The sequence below is a fragment of the Caloenas nicobarica genome, chromosome 3 (assembly GCF_036013445.1).
Source record: "Caloenas nicobarica isolate bCalNic1 chromosome 3, bCalNic1.hap1, whole genome shotgun sequence".
Classification (NCBI taxonomy): domain Eukaryota; kingdom Metazoa; phylum Chordata; class Aves; order Columbiformes; family Columbidae; genus Caloenas; species Caloenas nicobarica.
Window position 1 is genome coordinate 98,192,805 of NC_088247.1, and position 21,454 is coordinate 98,214,258.

General features: G+C 47.2%; 1 protein-coding gene across 1 annotated transcript in view; it reads left to right on the forward strand.

Annotated features, from left to right (window-relative positions):
• The window catches only part of VASH2 (vasohibin 2), a 37,968-nt gene extending 16,592 nt beyond the window's left edge, over positions 1 to 21,376 (forward strand). The window contains exons 4-7 of the mRNA XM_065631225.1: positions 987 to 1,061; positions 10,273 to 10,654; positions 12,532 to 12,647; positions 18,935 to 21,376. Of these exons, the coding sequence (XP_065487297.1) occupies positions 987 to 1,061; positions 10,273 to 10,654; positions 12,532 to 12,647; positions 18,935 to 19,004 (643 nt within the window). The 3' untranslated portion in view covers positions 19,005 to 21,376. The remainder of the gene's footprint in view (positions 1 to 986; positions 1,062 to 10,272; positions 10,655 to 12,531; positions 12,648 to 18,934) is intronic.
• Positions 21,377 to 21,454: the final 78 nt, after the last annotated feature.

Here is a 21,454-nt window from a genome sequence, read left to right on the forward strand (position 1 = left end):
CAAAGCTTTTCTCAGGGAAGGGTTACACATAGAAAAGACTTAAAAATGGAAGTCATCTTTTGGGTTGGTTTTTAGCCTTTTTTTTAAAATAAGAAAAAAACCCCACAAAACAAACAAAAAACCAACTCTCCAGGGTTTCAGGCTCTGCCTGTGGAAGGGGTAGGATACCTAGCTGGTTGATGGTGTGGTGTCAGTCTGGCATGGCAGCTTTCTCAGCTGAGCTAAGATTAGGTTCCTTGTTTCTCATGTGCTGTTCCTGTCAGATAACTCTACTCCAGAGATAAGGGTCCAGATTGTAACTAAACTTTGTGCACTTGCAAGATCCTGGGCATGCACTGTCTCCTGCAGCCCTGCAGGAAATATCATGTTTTTTACCGCTTTCCCATTCCACAGGAGGTGAGGAGCGGCAGCAAGATGATAGCTCAGCTTGCAGTGCTGTGTCTGTGTTGGTAGAGCTTACTGCAGAGCAGACGTCAGTAAAAATGCATTAAATTCTTGTCTGCACCTACAGCTATAGGCTTACAGAGGCATTTGTAGCCTTCAGGGGGCCATCATGTCACCATCCTCTCACTCTTGTTTCCAGAGGAGAGCTAGGGTTGTTTTGAAAATAAGCTAAACTTGGTCCTGGTGTGCGACCTTGCATGATTGCCAGCTTTTGCAGCTCAGCAGGGCTTTGTGTTACATTCAGAAGTGATGCTCATAGAGTTGCTGGGAGAGGCACAGAGGACTGCATTCCTTCCTCCAACCCATCTTCAGAGGCTGGAAGGCACTGGGATGCCAAACACTTTTTTTTTCTTCCTTTTTTTTTTTTTTTTTCAGTCATCCTCCAAAAGTCAACAGGGCTCTGCCAAATCGCTGAAGAGGAGAATCAAGTTCACCTGTGCTTGCTGAGATAAGAACTGGAAGCACCTGTCTCTTGGTGTATGAGAGGACACTTTGATTCCTGTCAACTGCTCCGAATGAAAATCTTTTTGTTTCTCTCCTAGGTTAATGGAGACAGCAAAAGAAATGACCAGGGAGTCCTTACCTATCAAATGCCTTGAAGCAGTTATCCTGGGGATGTATCCTTTCACGTGCCTGTGGCTTTCTCCACTGCAGCACTTTTTAATATATTGTACTTCCCAGATGGTGTCTGAGATGGTCACGGCCAAAGGTGAGTGCCAGCAGCTCGAGGAACTGCCATGGTATTGATCAACAGGTTGCCAAATTGCCTAGGTTTGTCAGTAGGAGCTTGGATGCTGTGTGCCCAGTTCAAAAGTGCCGCGTTCTGGCCATGTTGACTTTGCCTCCTGCCCTGGTAATCTGCTTAATGTCAGGACCTGACCCAAAGTGCCCAGATAAGTATCTGTCTACACAGTCCCTGTTTTCTTCATTAGTATTTCTCTGATGGTTATTGTCGGAGCTTGGTGACGCTTGAGGAATGCAGGTTCTGCCCTATGCTTGTCTAATGGGTACATGATGAAGTCATATTAGATTTTGTCTCTCAGCCCACAGCTGTGCTTTGTGCAGAAACATTCGTGTATTATAGTTAGACATTTAAGCTTTACCTTAACATAATTTTTGCTTCCTATTCAGTCTCAGAAAAAAACTCAAGAATATTTTCATTGAGAGACTGACTTGCTTCTTGACCCTCTTGTGCTCTCACTGATAAATCAACCTGCATCATCCTAGAACGCTACAGGAGGGCAAGGCAGGGTTACAGGAATCATTGTATGCCTGCTACATTTTACCATAACTGATCAAGTTTGATCTAAAACAAAACAAAACCCCAACCCAAAATAAACCCCGAAGCAAACCAGCTTCTGGCGCGTATCTGCTGTGTTTCACTTGCTGCTGCTGCCACCTCTCGTGGGAGAAGGAGCTGGCAGAGAGCACAGCGGGTAGTGCCCGATGCTGGCTCATGAGAAGGGGTGGCTGCTGCGGGGTGGGAAGGGGACATGGGCTGAGTGAGTGTGTGGTGTGGGAGGCTGGATGCTGGACCGGTCCCCGCTGTGCCAGGAGCTCTGTGGCGTGCACCGGGTGCTGCTCGCGGCTGCGCTCGGCTCTCCGTGTTCCAGTGATGGGCTTCAGGTCTGAGTGTGAAAGGTGGCTCTGGCTGATGGGGCTTCCACTGGAAATGCTGGCAGGGTCTGCGTGTAGCTGGAGGGATGGGGGTCCTGGGGGCTTCATGTCAGCAAGGCACTCAAACCGATGCCCTCCCAGAAACAGAAATTATGTCAGTGCATCTGTTGTGCTTGCACATGTGTCAAGGTTTCATCCCAAACTACTTAGGAATGAAAGGGATGGGGGAGATAATCCCCTGGTGGAGTTGATGCTACTCTGCAGTGTCAGTGTGGCTTCCAGTGCCATATTTCTAGCACTGAGCTAGAAATATACCACATACCACACGAGCAGAGGTGTGGTATACAGATGACAAAGATAACCTACAAGTACCCATGCTGATCTAAAAGTTTGGACTGTTTTATTTTCATTTGAAAAAAGTTTTTTTCTTTTTTTCTGCTTGCCTCAAACCTGACTTCTTTTTTTTTTTGTTTTTTTTGAACCAGAGGGGAAGCAAAATAGTTGAAAGCTATGATTTATACTATTTGGTGTCATGTGAAGTTTCTTTGGACTTTTAAGGTTTGGATGAATCTTTCTGTCTTTAGATGCTACTTTAAAAAAAAAGTTTATGGAAAACTTTTTTAAAATTGAGATTACCTTGTAAGAAGGTTTAGGCAGGGGAGGGTATGGGACAAGCCTGTCTTCCTACAGCTTTTGCTTGCTCTCTTGGAAGTCTCCTGTGTGAAAACGGGCTGTCTGCTGGGGTGGTGGTCCAGTAACAGATGCATGCAATATAAAACCTCAATATTTTTCCCAGGTGTAGTTACACAAAGACTGTAGTGGTAGTGAGTGGATGGGCCATCTGAATATGTGTGCTCTGAAAGTGGCCACTATGAACCTTGTGGGGCCGTGCTGTGTGTGCACCATGTGGGTTTTGGGAGGCATATTTGTAACAGCACAGGGGGAAGTTTGCTGTTTTGGGGTGTGTGTGGTGTTGGTGTGTGTTTGTTTGTTTTCCTCTTCTTCTGTCAGCTGTGAGATTTTGATCTTCAGCATTGCCCTCTGGGTGGGGCCATGGTGAGGCCGGCAGCTGTGACTTGCTTTCCAAGGTCAGGCGGTTACCAGATAAAGAGACATGCTTACCCTCCCCGTCAAAATAATGTTTTCACGTACGCCTGAGCTGAGCATCCCTGCGTGTGTGTGTTAACCTCTGCTTCCCTTCTCTGTCTCTGCAAATAAGGTACTGCTTGTAATTTGTGCGCTGGCAGGCTTTGCTGTGTTGCTTGGTTACCGAAAAGAGCACACACAGCCCACTGCAGCGCACCCTCGGCGTGAGCCTCCATTGAGAGGCCAAGTTGCACAGAGCAGCTTAGCAAGATGTCGTTTTAATTGAGCTGCTTGCTGGCTCGTGCAATTGCCTTTCACTGTGCGACTTCCTATATAAATGGTTCTGTAATCCCTCTTGGTGCAGAATTAAGTTTTGCATAATTGCCTTTGCACTGGATCTTGAAGCGTTTTTATAGGGCAATGAGTTAAAATACTGAGCTACCGTGTCTGCATACACTGAGGGAGCAGCTGCTGTGAGATGACTGAAAGCTCGTACAGATCTTCCAATATTAATTTGCAGCAATCTGAATGGCTCCTCTTCATTGCATAGCTGTCTGAACTGGCTTCATATCTCTCTGCTGACATGGTCTGCCTCTCCAGAGGCATTCCTCCTGCTGTCTTCCCCAGGGCTTTTCTCAGCTCAGTTGTGAAATCAGCTGAGTAATGGAGCCTTCAGCCCATTCTTTCTGAGAAAGGATGGAAATGATTTATTCTCAAGAAAGGGAATAATAAACCAAAAAGTGCCAAGGGAATCTTATCTGTGCTGTATTCATTTGATTAAAATGAGGAGAGCAAAATATCGGAGGGAGAGAGGGAAGCGGCACAGTGCATCCATCCTCAGGGAGTCTTGCAGAGCGTGTCTGTGTTGAATGAACATTGCTCCTGTTGCCTTCAGTGTGCCTCTCCCAGTTCATGTGAGGTGATGGTCAGACCCGTGCACTGTATTAGACCTCCCTCCTGTCCAATAATATCATTAAATGAGAAAGAGGCGAGCACAAGTGCCTCAGGAGGGGGAAGTGATTTAACAGCTTCTGCACTATGCCTCCTGTGCATTTAATCAGTGGATGATGTTTATGGCATCTGGAGACCTGGGCCCGTCCTGCTTATCCTGCCTCGCAGAGACTTCCCTGGGCTGGGAGTGTTTTCAGTAAGGGGGAGAGTTTCTTCCCACAGCCAGTGCAGGATATTGATGTCCCTGCAGTGCCCTTCTTTGCCTCCTGCATGCATGTCCACAGCTTGACTCACTCACTAACTGAAATATGGACAAGGAGGGTCCTGCTGAATACCTACAGCCTTTCTGGTAGCCGCAAAGAGCTGGGAGACAGCTTTTAATTGCTTCTGTTGTCACGATCTAATCTTAAGGTAGTCATCTCAGACTACAGCTGGGCACCACTGGAGAACAAATTGAGTGATGCTGGCCTGGCGGTCGCGCTTTGGGAGGCTGAGCCAGCTGGTCGAGACATTTGTTTGTGGGCACTGGAGCTGCCAGGGGGAACTTGGGCTCTCTGTGCAGATGGCATCCAGATGTGGGCTCAGTAGTACTCAGCCTCCCAGTAAGCAGTCCCAGAGCTGCGATCTGGGCACTCCTGGAGCATGTAGAAAATGCTGTCTGACTCCAAGCTATGGTTGGAAACTTCTCCCAGTGTTTACCGCTGGTGGTCAGAGGTACCAGACATTGCGAGCAGTTGCTTGGTTGCTCAGAAAAATACCTCTTCTGTTTTTACTGAAGCCTTATCTGATGGTTTTGAAGCATGAGGTTTATTTTCCTCCTGCTCTACCTCCTCACTCCGAGATAGCGGCTTCAGAGTTTCTAGTGTAAATAAAGCTGCCTCCTCACTCCTCTCAGCCTGCTCTCCTCCCCTCCAGCATGCTCGTGCCCTGGGGCACAGCCTGTCACCGTGGCTCGGGGTGCCTGCTCACGCTTCCCCAGCCCTTGCGACCAGCAGGAGAGGAGGGGGCCAGTCATCCTGTGACTTTCCGTGCTCATATCGACTGGACTTCAGCAAAAAAACCACCCTTGCTGGGCTCTGAGACATGAAGTGCTGCAACGTCCTCTTGTCTGAGTTTAATAAGGGAGAATTTCAAACTAATAAATAACAAATTGATTAGCACAAGTGGTGCAATGGGCACTCATTTGTTCAATATCGGGTTCATCTTGCTTTCCCTTTTTTGTCTTTGGTTTGCAAGGCAGAGTGGGACTTGCAGTAGAGACACCAGAAGGTGTCAGGTGTCAGCTAAACTCGGGTTTAGATGCAGGTGGGCTGAGGCCCTTGCAGCCCATCCCCTCGGCTCCTGTACAGGTGACTGCAGTTCCTCGTGGTGGTGGGGAAAATGGCTGGTGGCAAATAGCCTGAGCTCAGCTAGTCATGGGGAGCCAGCTGCTCTCTGGTGCCTGCTATCAGCTGCAAAGACCTATTTTCTGAAATATTTGAAGACCGGAGCCACAGTGCTGACACATGGAAAGATCCTGCTCTGTTTATTAATAATTAAAAAAAAAAAAAGAGGCAAGTGAGAACATTTTTTCTAAAAGTTGCTGCTGGCAAATAAACAAGGTGAAGGGCTTCAAGTCTCTCTTTTTACTGGGAACTGCTCTGTGATTTGCAGTGGGGGCACCTGTGTAGGGATGGGTCTGTACTGAGAGGAAAGATGCTCTCTGTGGGACTTTTTTGATATTAGAGTTCACCAGGAAGTGGGAAACAAAACCACAACCACAGAATGGCATTAAGTCATTGTGTGAATGTGCAGATTTAAAGAAAACCCATCCAGACACTTTCTGCTGCAGAGTTTTAAAACTGAGGGGTTTACTCAGCCTAACACCTTAACTAATTCTCCCTGTTTTGTTTGAACTAAGGCTGCTGCTCCTTGTTTGCCCCACTGCCCAGGAAGGTCCAGATGGTGGCCAGAGAGCAGATTTTGTGTCTCAAGTGTTGCTTGTGTTTGAGTCTGGGATCCGAATGTCTCCCAAGTACCCGTGCTAGGTTGTGCGTGATCCTGGGTCATGTGGGTGATGGGACTGTGGGAAGCTCAACAACCTGTGGTTCAGGGGATGGTGTGTTTGTGTTGACTTGCAGATCTGTAGGAGCTGTCTGCTGATGTGGGTATTCTGTCCCTTCCTACAGGCTGCTAGCAGTACTGGTATGCTCAAGAAAGCCCACTTGTTAATTGAGCCAGACTGGTTTACTCCAATGGCCTGTCACCCTCAAAGCATGTTATATGTTTTGAGCCTAGTTCTTCTTCTCTCTCTCCTTTGACACAAACCTCTCTCTTTCAAAATCAGCCTCCTGGGGGTACAAGAGCAGAATTCCATCAGTTGCCTAATACATGCAGCCCTGGCTGGCATTAGTGTCTCTGTGGGGTGGATGACATTGAGTTTGAAGGACTAGTATGAGGCTGCAGAAGAGATGAGTCAGGGTGGGCAGGGTTTGAGAATCTCAGAGGGATGGGGACTTGCTGTACCAAGCCATTCCTTTGAGACCCTGGTGGACCTCCAGGTATTGTCCTTGTGCATTTCCTGGGTGTGGGAGAGGAAGAAGGTTATTGGGGCAAGAGGTGGCCAGCCAGATTAGAATCATAGAATCAGTTTGGTTGGAAAAGACCTTTAAGATCCTGGAGTCCAACCATTAAAGTAACACTGTCACTAAAAAAAGTCCCGAAGAACCTCATCTATGCACCCTTTCAATGCCTCTAGGGATGGTGAATCAATCACTTCCCTGGGCAGCCTGTTCCAGTGCCTGGCAACCCTTTCCATGAAGAAATTTTTCCTAATATCCAATCTAAACCTCCCCTGGAGCAACTTGAGCACATTTCCTCTTGTCCTGTCAGTTGCTACTTGGGAGAAGAGCCCAACGCCCTCCATGCTCCAGCCTCCTTTCAGGCAGTTGCAGACAGCGATCAGGTCTCCCCTCAGCCTCCTTTTCTCCAGGCTGAACAGCCCCAGGTCCCTCAGCCGCTCCTCATCAGACTTGTGCTCCAGACTGCATCCATCTCATGTGATCACCAAGGAGATCAGCATCCCTCAGTACTGTTTTTCTGCTGCTTTGATTTACGTGAAGACCTGGGATCAGGAAGCCACCGAGCTTTCGTTACAGCTGCTTTTGCCCTCTCCTGCTCTGTGCTGCTTCTGTATTGTGGCACATAATTTACTCCCTGACTCTGCATCCTGCAGTTACAGTCTGAGCTCAAAAGTGTGATTACAGCTGCGGCATTGCTGTGCCATTGCCTTTTGTTTGCCACAATACAGCTCTCCTTGGGCAGAGCAAAAGGAAAAGAAATAATAATGATGCATGGACAGAGGGGAAGATCTGATGTGCCTTTCCAGCCCGTTTGCTGTGTATTTCATCTCGGGTGGAGACTCTCATTAATGAGCCACTCAGCAGAAGCAACCTGTATCTAAAGGTTAATTTCCGCAGCGGTTGTTGCTGGGTTGTTTGATGGTGGGTAATTTTGTCCTCAAAAGATTCTTTTACTCCTGCCTAGTGTTTAATGAGATTAAATTGCAACTTCTCTGAGACCTCATGGCAGAAGTGTGTATGTGTGGCAGGTGGCCACCAAACCTTTGTGTGGACTTAATAGGAAGGCACTCAGGGAGCAGAGAGAAAACTGTTTCATAACGAGGGTGAAAAATAGTGGCAATGTTTGAAAGCTTCGTAGGTGTTAATAAAAGATCCTGCTTTTCAGTTATACAGAATGATAAATACAATGGGCTTCTGCAAGAATCTGTCTGTAGGTCACAAATCATTGTAACATGACTTTGATGTACATACGATGCTCCTTTTAAGGCCTGGAGCAAGGTGACCTTTTAAATGAGGTGGCTGTGGGCTTAGTTTTCCAGTTGATATGACGGTGCTGGGCCCCATTCTGACTTTGCAGTGTATTTATAATCTTTAATTCTGCCAATGGTGCAGGTTTTTTCTTGGGTAAGCCAGTCCTAATGCAACAGTGATCCAGCGAGACCACCAAAACCAAGAGAGCTATTTCTGTTCCGTGTTGGTGTAGCTGATGTCAGGGCGAGCTTTGATGGTTGCTGCAGGGTGTTTGTGTTTGGCGGTGGTGGGGCAGGGGTGGGTGTGCGCAGCCTGGGCTGGGCGAGGGGGTTTGTGTGTGGTGGGGAGGTCTTCTCTCTGTTCTGCGTGCTCGTCCAGACTCACCGTTGTGCAGATACTGAAGTGCACCGGGAGCTGGGCCTATGGTGTTGTCCATTCCTATACCCTCTAATACATTTTCTCCAGGCTGCTAAAGCTGATGACATCTAGTACTGAACACAAGTAAATATGTTTGACGTTGAACTGAAAAGCTTCCCTGTGGCTGTTCTGAAAGTTTTTTGCCAATGTGTTTTTCTTGCATTTTTTTTGTGCAGAGATTTAACTCCTTGCTGTCGACCTCAGATTCTGGGCAGGTCCCATGTCGCTTACTAGTGAGTTCCCGTGTTCACTTGAAGGGCGAAAGTCTGAAAATATGAAATTCAACAAGCGTCAAGTGGGTGAAATATCCCCTTGAGAAAATGCTTTAGAGACAGATGAGAGCTGCTGGGTGCTTTACACGCATCGTTGTAGAGAGAAGAGGTGAAATGCAGAGCGCAGGCTGGGGGGTCAGCATCCCAGGGAGTTGCACTGGTGGTGAGATGGGGTGTCAGACTGGGCAGAAGCAGAACCGAGCTCAAATTGTGTTTTACTGTATAGGTACAAAGGCTTTTTGTGTTCTCAGTTTCCCAGCAGCTGTGGGGCAGCCGTGCTACACGGGCAGGGGAGGAAGGCCAGCCGCAGTAACATCCCTGGGCATCTCAGCTATGCGGTGGCTCTTGTTTCGCTGCTGTTCAAGACCTCCTTTTTGGGCGTGGGGTGGGGGGAGAAGGGGATTCTGGAGATTCCCAGAGCAGGACCCTGGTCTGAGCCGATCCCGTAGCTCCAGTGGGGATTGACCGTGCTCTTCCATTCTTCAAGCTGCCCTGATGCTGTCCTGGCAGTGCTGTCCCGGCAGTGCCGTCCCTCGGGCCGGTGTATTTTTGTGGTCACACTGCCCTGACCAACCGCCTTGACCGTGTCTGCCCCCAGGGGACACTGCTCTGGGGTTACAGCAGGTGCCTCTGGCTGCAGCAACCCCAGGTTGGAGCATCTCGCCGCAGCCTTTTCTGGTCATCCCTTGTGCATTCCACGGGAGCAGGTGGGGGTCACAGCTGCAGCGGGAGAGGGGAGGCCTCGAGGCAGGTGTCAGCACATGGAGCCAGGCTGGCTGTCAGCCATCTGGGGATTAGCAGCAGGGAACCACGTGCAACGTAGGCGCTGACGCAAACCCGCTTGCGTGAGGGAATCTCAGTCTCTTCTCCCCCCGGCACAGGCCAGCAGCCTCTCGAGCAAACAACCTGGACCCGTGCATAGTTCTCCTCTGAGATTACCTACTGCGCTGCTATGGAGCTTGGCCCCGGCCTCTGCACGTGGTGTGTTTGAAATGGCTAGCCAGTGATTCAGAGGACACATCTGCTTTCTAAAAGCGTTTGTTCCTGACCAATGTCTCTGTGCTTATCTAATTAATTATGCTCCTGGGAGCTTTACTTTGTTCATCTCAGCAATGCATTTACAAGGGTAACGTGCAGAAACATTATTGTCTGAGGAGTGGCCATGCTGAGGCCTGGTTTACAAATGGAAAGGCAGACTGTCACCCCAGACAGGAATAAATTAGATTTTTTTCTGCTGTTTTGAAGATGTGGGAAAATGAGGATCAATAACTTGAGTTATACAAAGCTCCAGCGTGAAACGGAGGGAAACACTGTTCCCTTTTAGGAACACGTGAATTTGATGTTGGTATCAAATGGGAGAATTCTCATAGATTTGGGGATAATGGTCTCTCTCCTGGCATGCTGACTTGAACACTATTGTGTGTTTTTCCCTTCTCCCCGAGCATAGTTAAGCATCACGCCCTTCCGTGCCTGAACCATTCCATCTTATTCTCCAAGCAATGAAGTGGGCTTTGGCAGCATTGACTATTTCTGGGGCACAGGAAGAATCAATTTGTGTTTGCCAGAAAGTACTTGTCCTGGCAGTTAAAAAAACTTGCTAAAGATGACTTACACGTGTAATTGTGCGTGCTCCTTTCCCAGTGCTGTTGTTGCCTTGATGCAGTGCACACCAGATACTTAACGAATGGGCAGCCCTCCGTGGAACGATTCCCCATCAGCTTTAAAACCCACTTCTCAGGGAACTATTTTCATCATGTGGTGCTCGGGATTTACTGCAATGGCCGCTACGGCTCGCTGGGCATGAGCAGACGATCAGATCTGATGGACAAACCTTTAACTTACCGAACTCTGAGCGACCTCATCTTTGAATTTGAAGACTCCTATAAGAAGTACTTGCATTCAGTCAAAAAAGTAAAAATCGGATTATATGTCCCGCACGAGCCACACAGCTTTCAGCCCATTGAGTGGAAACAGCTGGTCCTCAATGTATCCAAAATGATGCGTGCAGAAGTCAGGAAGGAGCTGGAGAAGTTTGCCAGGGACATGAGGATGAAGGTAGGTCCGTGCACTGGTGAACTCAGAGGCAGGTTTGCCTTGTCCCATCCTGCAGAGATCGGTCTTGCTCCGTGTCGTCAGACTGACCCCAGCCTGAGATTAAGGTGTTGTTGGGTGGGCTGGGAGTGTGCTTGCATCTGTCTCAGTCATTCTCCCTTAGAGATTTGGTGTGTTTTCAAGCCCTTGTAGCTATTTTTTAGTTCAAAGATCTGCCCTTCAGCCAGGGAAACACTTGAACCCGTACTCTTCCCTGGTCATCAAGGAGATGTTGACCAGTTTGCTTTTCTCACCGATGCCAGAAGAAGGTGGCTGCGAAGAACCAGTGCACCTGGGGCTGCAGCTGATGGGGTGGGTGCCCTGGTTGCAGTAGGTATCTCTGCTCTTTGCACCTGAGCTGCAAGGGGTGACATGGGACAGCTGTGCCAGCGGTTGCTTGCCCTGCGCCACCTGATGCCCACCATCCTCAGCTAAATCACAAAGTGGGTTACATAGGAAGGGTGAGGAAAGCAAATTCCTGACAGGCTGGTGCTTCCCTGCTGGCTGGTTGGACTGGAGAGCCCAGGGGGAAATGATGGGCGGACAGGGCACGCTGCCAGGCGGCTGGAGGGTTTGGCTGCCCTTGGGGATGAGGGATGTCCCTGACTGTGCCTCGGGGGAGGAGCTGGTTGTGGTCATGGTGGAAGGAGATTTGGTGCCTTTCCAGCCTGCTGCTGGCAGCGGGAGCAGAGCAGGTGTGTTGCTAAGTATGGAGCTGGCTCTTGTGGAGAGGCATGCGGCATCGTGTCCAAGTTATTCTGGGTTCCCGTCCCCTGCCCTGCTGAGGAATGGCTCCTACGTAGCAACCACGTGCCTTTTTGGCTGAGGCACCTGCCCCTTCGCCTTGACCTTGAGGCAAGTGTTGCCAGTGGCATCATAGCCCCTATGTCCTGCAGCCATTTCACCTGCCCTGCCAAGGAGTTTTGAGGGCCAGCTTGTACCATGTGGTCATCTTCAGCACATGTGCTTGATTAAAGATGTAGTGAAGCTTTTTTCCCCCGTCTTCTCTATTCATGCACTTTTAATGCCATCTAGAGAACGAACAGCTGAAGCAGTTGAAGAAGTCCATGTGGGTGGACAACTTACTGAACTTAGTAGTTGCTTTTGATAGAGGGACCAGCTCTGTGTGTGTGCTGAGCTGTGACATTGGGTCTGGTCTTTGTAAGTGCCTCAAGGCCAGGAGTACAGCCCTGAACTCTGGAATGCTGAAGGCCCCACATCTGACTGTGCCCTTGAGTTGATTCAGAATTTGAGCCACTTGGTTCAGACGGCTGCTGTTGTGAGGGGGCTGACTTTGGAGGATCAGGTCTTAAAAACAGCCAAAAGTGTGAGTGTTGTGCTGATGGACTTCTGAGGTTGAAGGGCCAGCGAGAGGTGGGCAAGTGTGCAAATGAACAGAAGACCTACTGAAAAGTCCCACTGTCACACAGAGTTCAGTGGCAGCCTGGGAGGCGATCACCTCTGTTTGCAGAGAAGAAAGCTGGAGGGGGTGATTTGGCTGCGTGAGTTTCCTTCAGCCGAGGCTCGAAGCTGTTTTTCTTATCCCTTGCTGTTGCCAGCTCTGAAGAAGGCTGTGGATGAGATGTTTTTTTCAGTATTTAGCTGGGAACTGAATTAGTGACACCAATTAATTTTTACAGGGGGCCCCTGAACAGCTATCACATGATAACAGCTTTGGGTTCCTCTTAACTTGGGCAGGGTTTGAATAAGCCCCGAGGGACTGAAGGCTCTTTGTGTGCCATCCCCGCTGCTGTATGAGGCCCTTTAGTTTTATTTTTTATTTTCAGTGAATCATTGCCTTTATTGAACGCCTTCTCTTTCCCTCCCCCCATCTTTCACAGATTCTGAAACCCTCAAGTGCCCATTCTCCAATGAAAGAGAGATCACGGGGTAAGTCGTTGTCCCCTCGCCGAAGGCAAGCCAGCCCTCAGAGACGTGCGTGCAAAAGAGACAAATCGTGAGTATTCCTGCTGCCATCACTGGTCGCTCAGAAGTTGAGGGTGATGATGTATTATTTGGTGTACAAAACTTCTATATGTGCATATATATTAATAGAAGAACTGCACCAGGTATCTTGGTTGCCTGAGAGGCTCCAGAAGCCGCCTGTACTGCTGATGTCCTGGTGTTGCTGTGTTTACTGCTGCTCGGTGGCACCTCTGTGCAGGGTCCTTAGTGGCCATGATGGCCTTTGCTTGGCTTATTTCTATGGGGTGTTGGATGACTGTGAAGGTGGAAGCCTGGGTTTAGCTTTTTCTCAGTCTTTATACAGTCAGTTTTTTTGAGAAATGAACCTAACCTGGGGAGAGGGGACCTGTACGGGAGGAAAAGTAGTTTGATCACCTTTAAGAGTGTTCAGACATAGGTATTAAAAATGGGAGGATGTATCTGCCTGTAGTGATGAGGTGCCCTGCTGAGACAGAAATTGGATTCTCTGTGATGAGCCTTTGTACGGAGCTGTTCTGATGGGGTGGTTTTCGCTGAGGACTGTCCAACTTACAGGGATGGTGAAAAAGTAAACCTTTTCTTGCCAAAGAGAAAACATCACTTGCATTGTATACTTTGATTTTTAATTAGCTTAAAAAAAACCCCAGACCACTTCCCTTGTGCTAATAGTTTTTTCTTTAACTGCGTGGGGAAGGATGGACTATCTGCATGCAATACCTCTAAATGGATAAAACTGAGCTCCAAGTGGCCTTTTACAGCCAGTGGCAATTCAGGCTCCCATACCTTAGATGTAGAAGAGTTGAGTTTTAGCTGTACAGCTTCATGCCAGGAAGCTGACAACTGTGAAAGCCTATACGTAACCCAGATTAGTCACATATTTATGATCATCACTTTTTAAATAGGCCCCCAGACTACTGTCTCAGCACTTATTTATTTATTTTAAAGCAGCTAACAAAGACATTAGACTGGCCTTCTAAACATAACTTCAAGGTACTTCAGCAGCAGATGATTTCACAGCAGGCTTTTATTTTTACATGTGAATTCACACTCAGTCCACGATGCTGTACTTTGGGTGTCATCACTGAGAGCTCCTTGTTTAGTGCATGGATAATTATAGTTTTAATGGGCTTGGCTACTCCAGGCTTCTTCACCTCCTAGATTCACTTTGAGGGATCGTTTCATCTTCGGGTTTCTCATAGTGCTTCTGCAGTTGCTGGAGTGGACCACGTATGTCTGGAGAGAAGAGTGAGTTGCACTGGGCTCGGAAACTCACCAGTTGGGCTGGTTTCCTGAGAGAGCTGCAGGGCACCTGGCTGCTCACAGTGGCTGGTTCCTCCTTGGCAGCTTTGCTTTTCCAGGACAGAAAAACAAGTGAAGTACTGGGGGCCTTGCAGTGGCTTCAGCACCTGTTACCTGCTCGGTGGTCCTGCTGTGTTGCTCTGTGTCTAGATCAAATTATGTGTTATTCTAAAATAAACTCTGGGTCACTGTGATACAAGATCCAGGACCCAGCTATGGCATGATGTGGAAGAGACTGCAAGCAGACTCCACACCTGAGATCTTCATCTCTGCATTGGCAGAAGGTGTTGAAGTGTCTCAGAGCAGGTGGGAGCTCTTGCAGTATGTGCTTTGGGGCTGCGTGACAGCCCAGTGGGTCCTGCAGTCCTCACAAGCCTGGCCGGTACACTTGGAAGGAAGAGGGGAGTGAAGGAGCTTTTGGCAGGTCCAGAGCCCTTGAGCAGACCCAAGAGGCTGCTCTCTGTTACAAGAGTGATGCCAGGGGGAAGAACTGGGTTCGTGATGTTAAAATGATGCCTCTGTGCAGTGGCATCAGTGGCCCAAAGGCCGACTGTGCCTTTTGCCCCAGCGGGAGTGATGCTGCAGAGGAATGTGCTGCTGCAGGGAGTTCCCTGCGGGTGATAAAACCCTTTCATTTCCAAAATCGAGATCTGCTGTTTTCTGCGATGGGAGGTCTCTGAGATCTGAAGGGGGGATGGCATCCCCTCATCAGGGATGAGCTGAATGACCTAACCAGCACATAGAGTGGTTGACATGGGGTGAGAAATACAAGAGGGGAAATTTGGTATTTTTTTCCACATTCTGATGGATCTCTGAGAGCCCAGTTGCAGTGAGAGGCCTTTGTGGTACACACAGAAGAGGAAAGACTTTCAGGCTTGCTAGGCTTCAGGCTGAAATCCTGGCTAAAGAATGGCTGTTCTTATCAACAGAGTGTTTTGTTTCTTTGTGAATCTTACTCACATGCTGTAATTACAGCTTTTTAGAGCTTGCAGGGGAGGGGGAGAGAAGTGTTTTGCTGTAGTGTGAGCTGGCGGGGGCTGAATAACACATTCATTTGAGAGGCTTCACCTGCTGATGACAAGCTGTTATTACAGCCTGGTTTTTGTCAACAATAAAATTATATGGGCCTGCTGGGAGAAATCTCCCAGTGAAAAATATGTGAACTGGAATGGTGAACAGGAATGTCTTCGACTGTTTCTGAAAGACAAAGGCTAAAGTGGTGCTTAAGGACAGAAGTGGATTTTACAGCTTCAACCCTTTAACTTCTCCTCCTGGTTCCTTACTATTAATAGTTTGTTAGGTAGATGCTGGTGGTGGCCACTAGCAAGCCCACGATAACATTTTAGCCTGGAAATACAGCTGCGAGAGAGACCGGGTATGTTGCAGGACATGGGTGGCAATGCAATAAGCAGTAGATGCCTGTTTAGGAGACTGGTGTGCTGTCCATGGCAGCTCATTAACTGAGCTGTGTAACAGTCCGTGTGCTGGTGTGATCTGATAAGGATGGCTAGCTGACAGGATGAATAAAGAGGATGTAGGGTGGTGTGAATCTGGTAAGTCTAAAGCTTTACTGTGCCTACATGTCTGTCCTCTGAAGTCCCAAACCAGGAGGGTGCCGAAAATTGCAAGCTGCAGCACTAGAACAGGCAGCGCAGTGCTTCAGCCGCAGCAGAAGTGCCTGGAGCCAGAGGGGTTTGGGAGAGTTGATGTGAGTTTGGAAGGGAGCCTCATGTGGCAGCCTGAAGCAATCTCTGCTCCCAAATGTCAGTTCATCAGAACTATTTCCTTATAATTTCATAGTGAGGTTTAACACACGCGTGCTCTGTGAGTGTCATAGCAATATTGGCCTTGTGTGCTTCTGGCCTAATTTAGCTGTTGAAAGGGAAATTCTGTTAGTCCATTATATGAGGATGTGCAAGGGGGCAGAATTATGTTAGGGTTATGTTATATTATATTAGGATGTGCAAAATCAGACAGATCCAGTGCAGACAACTCATGAATACTGTGTACCCAGCAGCTATGCACAGTTTATTCATGTTCTTATCATCAGGGCACTCCAGACAGGAGATCATAGAATCATTTAGGTTGGAAAAGAGCCTCAGGATCATCGAGTCCAACCATAACCTAACTCCAGCACTAAACCATGTCTCTAAGAATCTCGTGTAAACGCCTTTTAAACCCCTCCAGGGATGGTGACTTCACTTCCCTGGGCAGCCTGTTCCAATGCCTGACAGTCCTTTCTGTGAAGAATTGTTTCCTAATATCCAATCTGAACCTCCCCTGGATGTGATCTGGTGGGCCAGTCCAGCAGGGTCCTTTGCTTCAGAGGAGATGTTTGGTGTCGAGTCATTTGCCATCCAAGGAGAATAGGAGCTGTGGTGCCTCTGCTCCAACAAATCTGTGCCTTTTCCTAAAATGCTGAAGAGAAACCATATGGAGGACAGTCTGTTTGTAGCTGCAAGCTAGAGAATTGTCATGGAGTAGAAATGGGCATGTTGCCATTGATGTGCAGTGACTCCCCATCTATTTGGATAATCAGAGAAGGTACAACCATCCAGGTGTGCTTTAATTAAAACTGTATTCTGGCTTTAATTAAAAGAAGGAAGGGAAGGAGGGAGAAGGAGGTGGGAAGGAAACAGGATCCCTAAATTGGAGGGAGAGAGGAAGGAAGGACACTCTGGAACATACACTGTATCTCTTGCTGGTCTCTGACTCAGAGGGATGCAGCTCGTAACTTGTTTTCTGGCTAGTTGAATGCCATCTGCTCTGAAGGAATAAAGTGAGAGAAATCCAAAGTATCTCACAATGACTTGTTCAGGTGCGACCCCTTCCTGCAAGAGAGCACTGAAGACTCCTTCACTTTAGTTGAAGTACTTATAAACTGAGACAAACACGAGGGAGGGTGCAGGGCAGTATTGCAAAGAGGATTATGGGGTTATTAATAGATGTGCTTGGATAAGTGGCAAAAAACTAGGTTGCATTCAATGTGTGACTAGGCAGAAGAGCATCAGTTGTCCATACCAATGTCCCCAGCTCCCAAATGCTGTGCAGCTTCTCAGCAGAGACCTGGTGTTAGCAGCTCTGCTCTTAGGAGAAACAATCACTTATTGAATAAAAAATTCAGAAATATTTCTGAGGCTCTGCCACACACGTGTATGTGTGTATAATATGTCAGCTATACATCCCCACGTCTTAGGTCTGCCGAGGTACAGCTCTTGGATGGCTGTATGCCCCCAGCAGCGTGTGGCAGGCAGGGCAGGGGTTCCCCGGCCCGTGCTGTGCGGGCTGCCCAGAGCGGCTCCCGCAGAAGAGCAACAAGGAGCTCTGTCTCACATCTGCCGCCCAGTGAGTGAAGGATAAGCGCAAGAGCTGGAAGGCAGGTCTGAGGAGCTGTAGGAAAGCGCTGGAGCCGTTGCCAGCTTCACATTGTACTGCTCAGGCTTCAGCTGAACTTCTTCAGGGAAGCAGACATGCCGTAGCGTCTGCTAAGAGAGAGGTGTATGTTAGACAATGTTTTTATTTAGAAAAGCAAACATGGCTTAATGTGCAAATAGCTAAGAATCTGGAATGAGCTCTCAGATTAGACACTGCCATAGACTATAAATCACTGGGATTGTTTCAGTTTGACAGCTTTGCTGCAGGAGCTTTTCCATTGCTGGCTAAATAGGGAAAGACTGCTCATCCTCAAGGTTTCATTTGATTCAGGTTGTTGATATACTTAAATGACCTGACAGCATATGTGTATGTGTGATTATTTGGGGCAACACCTGGTATCAATACAGGCTGGGGGGTGGAGGGATTGAGAGCAGCCCTGTGGAGAAGGACTTGGGGGTACTGTGGGGATGAAAGATTGGACATGAGCCGGCAATGTGCACTTGCAGCCCAGAAGGCCAGTTGTATCTTGGGCTGCATCAAAAGGAGCACGGCCAGCATGTTGAGCAAGGTGATTCTGCCCCTCTGCTCTGGTGAGACCCTACCTGGAGTTCTGTGTCCTGCTCTGGAGCCCTCAGCACAGGAAAGACAGACCTGTTGGAGAGGGGCCAGAGGAGGCCACAAAAATGGCCAGAGGGCTGGAACAGCTCTGCTGTGACGACAGGCTGAGAGTGTTGAGGTTGTTCAGCCTGGAGAAGAGAAGGCTCCAGGGAGACCTTATTGCACCTTTCAGTACTTAAAAGGAGCCTATAAGAAGGATGGGGACAGACTTTTTAGCAGGGCATGTTGCAATAGGACAAGGGGTAATGGTTTTAAACTAAAGCATGGGAGATTCGGACTAGACATGAGGAAGAAATTTTTTACGCTGAGGGTGGTGAAACACTGGCCCAGGTTGCCCAGAGAGGTGGTAGATGCCCCATCCCTGGAGACATTCAAGGCCAGGCTGGACGGGGCTCTGAGCAACCTGATCTGGTTGAAGATGTCCCTGTTCATGGCAGGGGTGGGACTGGATGAGCTTTGAAGGTCCCTTCCAACCTAAACTATTATGTGATTGTGACTGTATCAGAATATAAGATGCCTGGAGACTGAAGAGAGTTCATCTTGTGTTTTCTGCTTGGTGGGCTCCAGCCCTTCACACAGACGTAGCCAAAAGGGCAGGTTCAGTGAGACAACAGGCTGTGGCCATGTGAGAGGCCTTGCCTGTTTGCCTTTAGCAATTACCGCTTTATTCTAAGAGCCGGAGTCCTGCTCTGGGGCAGATCACAGATGGGATGTGTCTAGTCTTAGCTACTCATTTAGGCCCTCTCTCAAATCAGAGGGAGAGGAGCGTTCCCAGGCTCAGATCACAGATCCCAGGATGGGATGACTTGTTCTTCGCTGGTGCTTGGCTTCAGAGGCAACCCATGTGAGTACCTCATCACGCTAGGTCATGCTTAAGATGACAAAATTAGATCTACTTAGTCCTATTTTGAAGTAAACCATTCCTGGTCTGACAATGGCTCCTGGCACTCTGGCCCAGCAGCGTGGGATTGCTGGTGAGCAGCGCCCTCTCCCCTCCTTTACTTGCAGGCCGGCGGTGGTGGACAAGAAGGGAGACCTGGCTACGCTTAATGAGGTGGGCTACCAGCTCCGCATCTGACAGAGCCATTCGCAGGACAGAGGGCTTCCCTGGTGCTTCCCGCTGCACTTTACCTGCACTCCGTTGGAAGGAAGAAGGAATGGGAGTATTTATTAACCTATGGACTCTTATAATAAAAGTTTTACCTAGAAAATACAAGGAGGGAGTTCTTTTAGTGGCAGTATTTATTTTCTGTCAGTTCATAGAAAAGGCATCAGTGAAGAGAACCTAAAATTATGTTTATCAGACTAGAAGATTTTTTTCCCCTCCATCATGTAACAGGTGACTCCAAAGGTGTGAGTTTCTTCAAATTTAACTTCCCTGTACAAGTATTAATTGAATTTGTGCTGGGTAGTAGCATTGGGATAACAAAGAAATCATATTCTTAGTGTTAAGATGTGCTGGGGTGCAGTGCAGTTAAGAAAACCCAACATATTCAGTATTAATATTTAATTCAGCAATAAAAACAAGCAGTGCCGAAGTGGCGTGAGTTTTTAAAGTATCATCATTACCTCACTAAACTTAATAGATATGCAAAACTGTCAGTATTATTGTTTTGTGACTGATTTGTACTGTTTCCCAGCATTTCTGGTAGTATTAAAATGGCACTGAATGTTTTACTGCCACACCTGTATTATTACCTTGTGCATGTTGCTGAAAGATGTTAAGTAATAGTAATATGCAAGTGTATTCTTAAACACTGACAATTTATTAGGCAAGATATGAGGCTTTTTTAAAATGATAATTGATGAATAATGAATTTTTAAACTTTCATAATTTTTTTATACTTTATCAAAAGCTTTTAGTCTTTCTGGACTACACTGCTGAAGCACAAAATGTAGAGATTGCTGTTTTGTAGAGACAAGCGTTCACCTCTTAGTTTGTTTCTCATATATGTTCCTGGAATAATGGAAGAAATGTCAGACTTGCTAACCTGAGTCTATATGCTTTTCTTTCAACATTAGTGCGTGGCTTGGCTCTGAGGGCTGAGCAGTCTCAGATGGTGATGCCTTGACATCTTATATTAAGATCAGACATCGCAGGCTGAAGTTAACCTTCTGCCATGCTGCTGTAGGGAGTTTTTCCTATACGTGTTGTAGTAACAGCTGCTTAGTCAGACCTAAAACAGAAGCTCTTATTGGAACAACTTCAGCAATAAATTAAATTGTACGTCTGAAATAGCTGAAAATCAAGCTTGTTTGCTTCCTCCCTACTCAGTCCTTCTGTTCTAGGGCTTAGCTAAGGACCTACGATGGACGGCAGCATTCTCAAATGACAGTATGATTTTCATTGGGGTCAGCCCTTTGCATTAGTGAAGTTCTCTGGAAGCATTCGAGTGCTGCATTCCTGAAAATATTTCATTAGGTGCCTAAATAGAAACTGGATTATTTTATAAGTCCAGCCTCTACCCTTTGTGCTGTGCTTACAGATGACACTGCCATGGGCCTTGTCTATGCCCCTTCCTGGGCACTTATTTTTTTTTTGAATTTTGCTGAAGACAGAACATTGTTAGTGACAATAATGCTTGCTCAAACAGAATGATTTAAGTTCCTGGAACGATTACTTCAGCCAGCAACTGAATGAGTACAGACGGAGATGATTGCTTGTACACAGACCTGATTGCTCAAAAAAAGTCAATGAACGTCACCCAGCTGGGACAGGAAGACCCAGCAACGTTAGACAAGCAACGAAGGACTTTCTGCTAATTAGATTTCAGAAGGCCCAAAAAAGAAGGCTTTTCAACTTTATAGAAGATTACCATATCAATTACAGGGAAGCATTTCCCATCCCTCTTCCTGTATACTTTTCCATTCCTGTGTTCACAATAGGTGGTTTTTTTGGAAGAGAGGGAAATACTCTTTTTTGGTAGAAATACTTGTGTAATTTGACATCAGCCACCAAGTTTCAGTTTTGAACTTTGTGCTGCTCAGTGTCCTGTAACCTAAACTTTTTTTTCATATATTCCTTAGATTTCTCATGGGTAAAATAATGTGAAAAACTTACTTTGATCAGCTGTATCTTATAGCACAAGGTTATCTGATACATTGCAAGTTTTTTTTCTATGAAACCATGGTTTACTTCAGCTCAAGTAAGGGTGGTTGGTATACAGTTTTTTACCATTGTCCAGCACAGTTTGAGTTATTTTCTCTTAACCTCTAACTTACACTGAAACTTTTTAATCCTGTAGAGGTGTTTGGCAAATTGCTTTTGGTTCTTGAAGTTCTTTTGAAATATTCTCTTGAATTATGATGGCATTTGTCTCAAGTGTGGTTCTAGTGACTGTTCTTCTACCTTACTGCAAAGTGGTCAAATAGTGTAGAAAACATGCATGACTTTTTTTTTTTTTAATCACTTGTATGTTTATGCACAGCATGAAATTTCAATAAAATATCATGGTAGTCTTTTTTTAATGACTTAGAGTTGGTTTTTTTTGGTCCTGTCCAGATTTCTATTTCAGAAAAGATCAAAGT